Genomic DNA, 11053 nt, shown 5'->3' with positions numbered 1-11053 from the left:
CCTTGTCCCCTTCCTTCCCCTCCCCCCCGCCCGTCCTCCGGCCAAGATGTCTGACATGGAGGATGATTTCATGTGCGATGATGAAGAGGACTATGATCTGGTGAGGTCTGGGGGGGCGAGCGGGAGCTGGGTGGGGGGGCGATGGGGTTCTCTGGCGCGGGGGCCCCTCTCTGTGCGTGTCTCTGCCTCAGCCCCTCTGAGACGCTGCCTTCTCAGGGAGCAGTGACAGGACGAGTTTGGCTCCCCATTTCCTCAGGGGGCCAGGGGAGGCAGAAAATGGCTTGGGGGGGTGGGCTGGCGCTGATTTTGGACCAGGCCTCACCAGTGTTTATGCTTTCTGCCCCCCTGAGAAACAGGCCACTTGAGCCCTAGGAACTTAGTTAGGCCCCAGAATTGCCCCTTCAGGCCCAACAAGTCTGTGCCCCTGTTCAGTTCAGCCAGGGGGTCAGGGTTAGGGGGGTTGTAATTCTCTCCCTGTAGCCCAGCAAATTGGTTCACGCGAAGTAAAGGGATACGTTAACTCTGGGTTGGGGGGGAGGTTTGTAATCCATGTTCTAGGATCCGACTAAGGCGCGGGGGGGATAGCAGGAGAAGCTGGGAGACAGATCTGCCTGCTACACATATCACTTCAGCTGCAATATACCATTAATGTATTTATTTTTAACTTCCTTGCTATCGAGGTGGAACTGGGATTTGCTTTTGTCATTTGTGTGGTTTTGGTGGCAGTGTTTGTTTTGGTTCTGTTTTGTCCTTATGTTCTCAGGTGGACAATAATATATTTTAATTGAAAAATAGAAACTGATTTGTCTGAGGGAATTTGTGTTTAGTAGGGTTATCTGGCTTCATAGTGATATTTGAAATTGTTAAAAGCAAATGTGAGGAATAAAAACATTTCTAAGAGGGGAGACTCAGTTGTATTGAGAAATAATGTTTGGACAAAAAATACATTCGCTGTGTTGTCTAATCAGTCTTAATTCAATGTTTTCTGTGGCTTTGCTTTTTTAAATTCTCAGTAGAATGATAACACTGAGCTTCTTCTTTTTTTTTTAAAGAGTTGAGTATTCTGTATTCCAAAGGTTTTTCTGGGATGTGTATTTCACTTAGTGTAAACTAGAACTGCATTTCATGTACTGTTTAATTTTATAAATAAACCCCTAAAATCTCATTTATGAGAAGAATTTCTATGTAATAAGTCTTGTAGTATTCATTAGTATTTAGAGCAAGTTCTTAAAATTTAATGGTTTTCTGTGTGATCTGGGATATGTGCATGATTGACATCTAAAATTTAGAAAAATTTCTCCAGTCCAGTCTTATGCATATATTTTTAATTGAGATAGAGCAGTTGACATGTACACATTGACTTTCTAGCCTTTCACTTACCTCCTAAATATGAACACAAATTATTTTAGAGACGTGTTTTTAAATGAAATTGAGTTTAATTATGTACATTATAAAATGGAAATTGTTCTTATCAGAATATTCAAAAAGATACTATGGGTCAGTTTGTTTCTTCATCAGTTGGCAGCCATTTTTCACAAACATGTTTATCAGAACAGATTCTAATTTGAAATATTTTGTCCGTATTACAGAATAAAATACTAAATCATTCTGTATGTGTGTCAAAAGATATACAAGTTGTGTTTTTTTGAGAGTTTTAAAAAAATTGGAAAGTCATATTGAAGTGCAGCGTCCCAAATGTAGGCCTGGTATAAGTCAGTGCAACTCCACTGGCTGCAGTTGAATTTTACCTTATGTTAAGTCTGAATTTTATGCTTTATTGGCTGCCAATGTGCTAGGAGAAATAACTGCTGTTTCTTGCTTCCGTATGCTTCCTGGTTAGTCACAGGAAGAAGTTCTCTGAATTCTTATTCCCATGACTGATTACAAATATTCACAAAATTTACTTTCAAAAGAACATTTTCAACATCAGTCACTGAACACCCTTTTTCAGACCTTTCCTTTAAATCAAGGCTTGGAAGGATTCAGTTTTTATTGATAAATGTTGAGGTCGCCATGTGCGTACAAACTGACAAAATATTCCTGACAGTAATAATTGAAATTTACAGATAGGCAAAATAAGAAAAATGCTGCTTGAGAACTTATTAGAGTAAAAATCCAGTGATTTAAACTTCTGTATTAGGCTTGTTATAAATGGACTAATGAATGAATAGTAAAAACAGGTATGATTTGTTGATTTAAGGATATTTACTTTATGCATTTTGACATGATGTTGACAATGTTTTAACAGTTTACAAAGGTTTACTTTTTTGAATCTGTGTCTACTGTAATTAAATGTCTAACGTCGCCCATAAATTTTCACAAAATTATAAGGGAAATTGAGTCAATAAAAATCTTTTAAAAGCTTAAAAATGAACATTGATATTATTTATCAAAATTATGAAATTCTGCCAAGACCACTTAAAACACACTGAAACTAGATATTGTTTTAACTATCGTGTGTGTTTGTGTTAGTACAAGTTCTCTTTTTTAGAATATAATGCATCACAGGACACATTAGTATTGAATTAGAGTGACAAGGTTTTTAGATGCAATTTTGGCTTACGGGTGGAAGGACAGAGTTTTAATCAAGTATCAACGTTATTCCAGTTAAATTAATTTCTTGCATGCGTGGGCTGATCAGCATGGATGGGGTAATGGAATGCAAGAACAATGTTTACAAATGTGTTCTAGTTTTGCTAGCTACTGTATAGATGTAGGCTATGTTAGAAATTAGTTAAATGTACTTTCTCTAAACCTGGGACTTGGTTCTCCCAGCATGTTGGTGTAAAACAGGAGAAACTGTTGAAATTAAACTGGTGTAAGAGGAGGATGAGGCCAATGGTTCCCAAGCTCAAATTCAAGACTAGTATAGAAGGAGGTCTTGAAGAGTGGAAGTAGGACAAGAGGTTCAGACAAACAAAGCACTAGAAGTAAAAGGGCAACTCTGAACTATGGAGAGTATTTTGGACGGTTAAAAAGGGAGAAAGACTCAACAGCAGTCAGCCTGAGGGCTAAAACACTGTAGTTCTTCAGTGAAGATACTACTATGCTGACAGGAGAGCTTCTTCCATTGGTGTAGTTAATCCACCTCCCGTGAGAGGTGGTAGTTGTTTTGGTGGGAGAAGCCCTCCTGTCGGCATAGCACTGTTTACAGCGGGGGTTAGGTCAGTGTAACTGTGTTGCTCAGAGCTGTGGATATTCATACCCCTGAGCAATGTAGTTATACTGATGTAAGTTTATAGTGTAGACCTGGCCTGAGTTAGTGGCGAAATCAGTGTTTACTAGGCCAAAGAAGTAAAGTGAAGTGAGTGTAACTTGTTTGAGGTGCCAAGAGTTTTAACAGACTTTGTAAAAAATAGAACAGTTACACCCTCCTTAACAGATTTTGATCTACCAGGTATATAGAGTTGGGGAATCATGTCTTATTTCTGATAGTATCCAAATGGCGTGTACTTTCCTAGAACTGTAATATGTATATTCCAAAGTGTCTGCTTCTTCCAAGTTTCCCATCTTGAGTTTTTTATCAGGCTGGTAATATCACTGTGGTAATTATTGTGATAAACAGATATGGGGTTACCATTTTGTAATATTATAAAATCATAGCTTGCTATTTCTGCTTAGTTTTTCATTGTCTTAATGGTAAAACTTTCTGTATATAAATGTTGTATGACATTCACAGATAGATGTAGTTATATCTGTTTGGAAGTGCTAGCTTTGATTATAACATGTATTATTCCATTTTATGACTTAGTAAATAAGGCTATAGTTACTTGTCACTATGGAAAGCATTATATTTTAAGTAATCTCAAAGTCTGCCTTGTTGGTGTTTGGTCCCTTGTTTGAAAATAATCAGTGGTCTCAGTCCAGTTCCTAGTAAAGAGTTGCCCATGTCGGGGGGCAGATAGAATCACAACTACCCTCCTTTTTGGGAGTTGGTTTAGAATAGACATGGAGTCTGAATTTTATCCTTGTCTGGGAGTGATCTTTCCATGCACTGTGGTGTTGCCATGTGGTAAAACTTGTATTGGCAGTACTTACAACACATCTGTGGGGGCTTGTTTGGTTTTGTTATAAATAGAGAACGGTATAGGCAGATGATATTATCTGTAACCCTAAATTCACTTTTAAAAATTGGGAGGCTGGGAGCCAAATCTGTTAGCTGTGCAATTAGACTATATTGCATTAAAGATTTATTTTGTATGATACATTTTTTTATTTGAATGTTGGAGAGAGACAAAAATACAAAAGAAAAGGGAGAGTTTATCAGGAAACAGATTCAGTACTCCATATTTATCTGCCTTTTTCCTGGAGTATTCCAGGTATCCAACAAGACCTAGAACCCTGTTTCTTGACACTCAGTTTCACAACAGCAGCTTGTTCCTGAGTAGAGACATATAGTATCTAATTGGTATGTTCTGCCAGAAATCCACCCATGAAGCCCAGGAGGTTGGTAATAGATTTCAAATGCTTTTATGAAAGTGATCTTAGCGTGTGTGTTAAAAATGATTAATTTGTTAGTATGCTTCACAGCAGGACACAAGTGCATTCTGCTGTCTAGGATATAGGTTTTCAGATGCTGTCCAAATATCTAGGACTTCATGGTTATTCATGTAAGGGAGCCTAATGGATTAAAAACGTTTTGTTCTTTTTATTTATTGTTGTCTAGGCCTTAAAATATTGGTCTTGGCATTAGACGTTTGTTTGAGGAGTAGCATTCTGAATTAAATTCTCATTCACTCCATACGATACACTATCATTGTACTTGCGTCAGATTGTGTCAAATAACTCTAACTGCACTGTATGTCAAGTGCCCTTCATACCCAATGCAGTTTTTTGCTGTATGCATCTTATCATATGCAAGACTTCCCTGGATTTTGCAAAAACGTTCATTTTGAGAGAGAGATTCTCTCTCTCGTACTGTTGTCAGAAATCTGTTTCGTGTTCTCAATTCACTAATTGAACCCTTTTACCACTGATCTAGTAAGGCAGTCTTTCTTGCCATGTATGTGTTTAAACTGTGTCTTGAAATAAAACTTATTTTTCATTAAACCGAATGGAAACATTAAAACTTTTGAGTTTTGGGCAAAATGTTTAAAGGAAGGACTGCCACCCTCCCCCCAAAAGAAAGGGGAAACAAAAATATGATATTGTTAAAAGTGAGGCTATACTAACCCTTGCAATGAAATAATTTAGAACTTTTAAAACAAATTCATGGGGTTTTTTTTTAAAGAAAACCATCTTAAAATCTGATCTTTCAAAAACTGCGTTTTAAAGTAGCTTCGTGTGTGTGTGTGTGTATATATATATATAATATACATACACACACAAACTCATACTACTGAGTCTCCCTGCTAATTGTGATGATAAAACAAAAACAATTTTCAGTGTTTTGTGTAGTGAAACAAGATGCTGTAAATGCACAAAATTGACAAATTGATTTTTTCTCCATTTCCACGTATAATAAACCTAGTTATTAAAATATTAATTTCTATGTAATACTTAAATGTATATATATATTTTTAAGTTGACAGTGTCCCTTTTGATTTTGTTATACTACATTGCACTGCTATAGGCTGTTATGATCTTGGCTAATTTCACTTATATGATGTGATTCAGCTTTATAACAGCCTTCGTGTAGACTTGGATTTTAAGATGACTAAGGGTTAGCAAATGGTCTTTAGAGTTACATTCTATTTAACTTTGCTTCAGTCTTGACTCTGACTGCCCATTGGGAATAGACTTGCTCATACTGGGTGAGTCAGTGCTGTTCATCTGTAAATGTCTTATAGGAATCTTTTAAAATAAGCTCTGGATCTGCATTCTGTTGTCTGGTATTTTACTTCCCAGGTGAAGGAGAGGATTGGTATTGAGGTGATGGGGAAAAAATTCCACTTGGAAAGGATTATTTACAATCAGCTAATACACCCACAGTCTACTTAACCCATTGTCCTTTCCTATTCAGCCCATACTATAAAATTACCCAGACTTATAGAATAGCGCTAAAGAAAACGTTGTGTCCTGCAATATGAAAGTGCATAAATGTTAAGGATAGGTAAATTAAGAAATAGTTTCTTCATTTTCTTGCTGCATTTTGCAAGTGTGTCACACATTTGGTTTCCAAGGACCAGGCTTAGTTCAGGAGTACCTAATGTGGTTCAATGTGAATTCAAACACTGGAGTAGTACACTTCTCCTGCAAGGATTCCAGTGGCCTGTTCGGACAACATACAGCCTTATGCCTCAGAGCAAAGTCCTGTAGAGGTTCTCTATATGCTGGTGTACATCTGGAATTTCAAGGAAGGGCCAATGAGACTGACAATACACAGATCTGCCACCTTTTTACACCCATCTGAGGAAGCCACAAGTCCACATGGTCAAGGGTTGGCCCAGGTATGAGAGAGGTGTCCCTTGACCTTAGGGGGATTCCTTTTCCACAGGCTGTGCGCTGTGGCCAAGATTTGGAGATAAGCAGTCACATTCTTTTTGTGTCAGGCTGTCTTTATATAGATTCAGAAAGGCAGTTTCATGGGTGTGAATCAGTGCTGTGCTGTCTTTGTAAACATAAGAGCTATATTTTGTTTGAAAATGAGTGCTTAAATTCTACTGAAACTGATGGTAAATGTCCCAGTAGCCAGGGAGAGTTGCCTACTTTGCATTGGCAAGTGGTTGAATGGATTTGTCTCTTTTTATAGAAAACAATTGACATTTTAAATGTCTCAGTCTTTAGTCTTCATTATTGCCATGATTTTAAACATATGTATTTCATTTAAAAAAAACCCAAAACCCTACATTAAAAGTAGTTGTAAAGTCATGCACTCCTAAATTAGGAAGTGCCAGAATTAAGATGACTCTTGTGACCTTAATTTGGCCCCCTTGTGCATATGCACTATAATAGTTTTAATTACATGATCACATACTATTATTTTCAAAGAAAACTGCCTCATTCAGGGCACAGGCTGGACAGTCCTCACTGAATGGGTATCCAAGATTTTATTTTATCCTCCTTCGTTACGCCTTATTTACTGCACACCCTGCTCAGAATACAGAATTATTAATTTCCACATGGGCTTTTTATGGCACTCATTACTATAGTATCTTAATGCTTTGTGAACTTTAAGGGATTTATCTTCACAACATCCTGGTGAGGTAAAATGGTGGTATCCCTCTTTTACAGATGAGGAATTAAGGCATTGAGAAATTGTTTGACTTTGGGTACCCAATTTGAGTGCCCGTCAGCTGGAGTTCATCTACCAGTCAGGGCTAGCGTCTGATTTATTTTCTCAGAGTATTTACATTTTATACGTTCAGAATAGAACTCCCATCAACTTCATTAGCAGTTGTGATTTGGTGAGCACTTGTGCAAATCAGGCCACAGGTCCCTCATATTGGGCACTCAGAAAATGAGGAATACAGAGTTAGTGGCCACCTGTGAAAAGTTGTTTTAAGTGATCTGCCTAGCATCACATGCTAACTCTGTGGCACAGTCTGGGATAGAATCCATTTCCCCAAGATGGCATTGAACTGTCCTAAACAGGAGACAATCCTTCCTCCCCCCCCGCCCCCTCCCAATCCCCTGCCACTTTCAATATAAAACCTTGATTCATTTCTTGAACACTATCAGTCCTATGCATTGACTGACCCAGGGATCTTCTGGAGAAAATAGTATGTGATCCTGTGATTAAAGACTATCTAAATGCATACACTTAAAGGGTCTGGATTAAGGCTGCATACACAGTTTTAATTCTGCAAAAAGAAAAGGACTACTTGTGGCACCTTAGAGACTAACCAATTTATTTGAGCATAAGCTTTCGTGAGCTACAGCTCACTTCATCGGATGCATACTGTGGATGAAGTGAGCTGTAGCTCACGAAAGCTTATGCTCAAATAAATTGGTTAGTCTCTAAGGTGCCACAAGTACTCCTTTTCTGTTAGGTTAGTATGGTAGTTAGAGTCCCGGCTGGGACTTCACCCTGGAGTTGGGGCATGCTCCATTCTCCCAGCTTCAAACCATGCTCATCATGCAGCAGGCCGATGCCTATTAGTGACCTCCACGACAGCTGTGTGAAGTGCTTGGGGGAGTCCCATAGAAAGGTCAAGTGCAGCATCTAGAAAAAATTTCACCCTAGAACCCAGAAGGAGTGGGATATCCATTTGAGTGCCCTCCTGATAGAGGCCTTGCTTTGTCCTGTGTCGGAGCCCTCCTGCTCGGACCCCACGCCGAACACCTCGGCATCTGTGTGGAACACGCCGCTCTCACCGGGCTCTGCCCTGCACCGTTCCTCTTCACTGGTGCCTAAGAAGTGGCAAAAGAAGAAGCCCCCCGGCACCAGGGGGGAAAGGGGCTTCAGGCAAAGGACCTATGTCAGGCCATGTGCCTGCCTCGGGGCTTCCTGGGGATACCGCTGTGGTCAGACCCTCCCAGCCCAGTCAGGGATCCACCCCTGACCCTGGGGAGCGGCAGGGGACCCTGGCTTCTCCCAGGATCCTCATTTTCCAAAGCGGCTCCAGTGGCTAAGGAACAAGGAAGCCGACCGGCACCGCAGTCTCTGCGCCAGGCCCCAGACTCGCTAAGACCTCAACACTTAAGGACAAGTTGGTCATGGGACTGCCCCATAAGACAGTGGAGCACCCTCGGTTCCTGGACTGCAGGTGTAGATCCCAATCTCTGGGCCAAGGACCCCGGCACCGTACCCTCAGTCTCTGATCAGAAGGCCCAGGTCTCCAATGCCACGCGCTCTCCCTATGAGGAATGGGACATCAGAGTCCAGGCACCAGTCCCCATAACCCTGGTACCAGCAAGCTTCCCGCCAAACATCGCTGCAGCATAGGTCACCTTCGTCTAGACTGTCTTCCAGACATCAGTCCCCACCGGGGTGGGATCGCTCCCCATCACGGCACCAGTCTCCACCTCCTTGGTACCACTCGTCAGGCAGGCACTGATCCTTGCCCTCATGTCACCGATTGCTCCCCAGGGTCAGTCAGCAGACTCAGACCTCAATGGCCCCAACCTGGTCGCCAGAAGGGCAACAGTCTGAGTCGGATTGGGAACTCAGCCCCTTGCCAAGGAGAAGTGACTTGCTGCCGACCTGCGAGGCCAGTGTGGCATCTGCAGTAGTGGCGTGGCAGCAGGGACAGTGGCCCGCTCAGTGGCCATACTGAAACCCATGGGGCGTGCTCGTAATGCTGGTCCCATATTCCCACCAGTCTTCCCTGACCGCCTCTGGCACTGCCAGCACCGGAGTTGGAACATGGCACCAAATGCAACATGGGGACAATGCAGCAGGCTCCAACACCTACAGAGCCATCCCCGGAGAAGGAAGGGGACAGCTTCCCGGACAGTGTAGTTGTCGTCGTCTCCGGATGAAGTGGTGGCGGGTACCTCCCAAACGGTCAGTGCTCCCCAATGACTTCAAGGGGCACCAGGCCCTCCTTAAAAGGGCGGCTACCAATTTGAACTTAAAAATTGAGGAGTCTGCGGAGGAGTTCGATGACCTCTTTAATGTTATGTTCTCCTCTGTCCCAGCCCAGGTCACGCTGTCCGTCCATCCATCCAGGGGTCCTTAAGGTTGCTAAATCGCTGTGGCAGACTCTCTCTTCCATTCCACCAAGAAGGCAGAAAAGAAGTTTTATGTCCCTGAAAAATGGTTCAAATATTTGTACACACGCTCTCCAGCAGCGTCATTGGTCGTGTCTGCTGTTAATGAAAGGGACAGGCAGCGCCAAGTCAGTGGCACGTCGAAAAGCAAAGATTTCAAGAGACTGGATTTGTTTGGCAGAAAAGTTAATTCGACGACCAGCCTGCAATATCGGGTGTCTAACCACCAGCCCCTGTTAGACAGGTACAATTTTAATCTGTAGGACTCCCTTAGCAAATTCAAGGAGACCATCCCAGAGGACCAAGCCCAGGAGTTTGCTGCTTTGGTGGACAAAGGCGTAGCGGTGGTAAGAGGGGCCCTCCAGATGGCCTGAGACGCTACAGACTCAGTGGCCAGGGTGGTCGCCTCAGCAGTGACCAGGAAGAGCAGCTCCCCGCTGCAGTCCTCTGGGTTATCCTAGAAGATGCAGACCACAATTCAGGACCTCCCGTTTGACGCGGTGGGGATATTCTCTGAGCTCAAGGACTCACGGCTCCACAGCCTTAAAGACTCCCGTGCCACCCTCCACTTCTTGGGCTTCATACCCCTCAGCAGGGCAGGAAGCCATTCCATCCTCTGCCTCCCCAGTCTAGGTCCTGGGGGACTACCCGGCTGAGCACCTACATGAGAAAGGATAGAGACAAGGGGTCTAAGCAGTGACACCCATCGTCTTCCCGTTTGTCTGGCCCTTCCAGGACCTAGGGAGGCCAGAAGCGACATTTTGATTGTGCACTCAAGGATGGTGCCCCAGTCACTTCCCAGGATCCACCCACTCACTCTTTTCTCGACCACCTGTGCCCCTTCCCGTTGGCTTGGTCTCGGCTGACCTTGGACCGCTTGGTGCTTGAAGTAATATGTACAGGTTACATCCTGCATCAGTGTTGGAGGGCGTTCGTTTCGTGGCTCCATCCACATCGGTGACCCCCGTCTCCGATGCCTCGGACCTGGAGTGGGTGATCTCAGTATGCAAGGCCATTGGTCGAGTCTCCACTGCTCCCTACACATCGTGAAGGAGCCCAGAGTGGTTCACTTGACCTGCGAAGCCTTCCTACCTCACATAGAAAGCACGGTGGCCCAGGTCCTGACGGACAATATAGCAGCTATGTTCTATATTAACAACCTTTCGTAACTGTTGTTCTTCGAGATGTGTTGCTCATGTCCATTCCATTATCCGCCTTCCTTACTCCTCTGTCAGAGCTGAAAGGCAAGAAGGAACTGAGAGGGCATAGGGTCAGTGGCGCCTAATATACCATAGCATGAGTGTGACGCTCAAGGGGGCGCCACAGTCGACCCTATGGCCACTGCCAAGGCAAAAACCTCCAATGACTGTGCATATGGGTACGCGCACACACCTAGAATGCAATGGACATGAGCAACACATCTCGAAGAACAACAGTTACGAAAGGTAGGTAACTGTCT

At 42.9% G+C, this 11053-nt stretch overlaps 1 protein-coding gene across 2 annotated transcripts in view; it reads left to right on the top strand.

Moving 5' to 3' along the window:
- The window catches only part of COPS2 (COP9 signalosome subunit 2), a 33877-nt gene continuing 22824 nt past the window's right edge, over positions 1–11053 (top strand). For both annotated transcript variants that reach the window (XM_048866383.2, XM_048866382.2), the window contains exon 1: positions 1–100. In XM_048866383.2, the coding sequence (XP_048722340.1) occupies positions 47–100 (54 nt within the window). In that variant the 5' untranslated portion in view covers positions 1–46. The remainder of the gene's footprint in view (positions 101–11053) is intronic.

This window comes from Caretta caretta, chromosome 10 (genome assembly GCF_965140235.1).
Source record: "Caretta caretta isolate rCarCar2 chromosome 10, rCarCar1.hap1, whole genome shotgun sequence".
Classification (NCBI taxonomy): Eukaryota; Metazoa; Chordata; order Testudines; family Cheloniidae; genus Caretta; species Caretta caretta.
The sequence above is the reverse complement of the archived record's forward strand: the minus strand, read 5'-3'. Positions and strand labels throughout refer to the sequence as shown.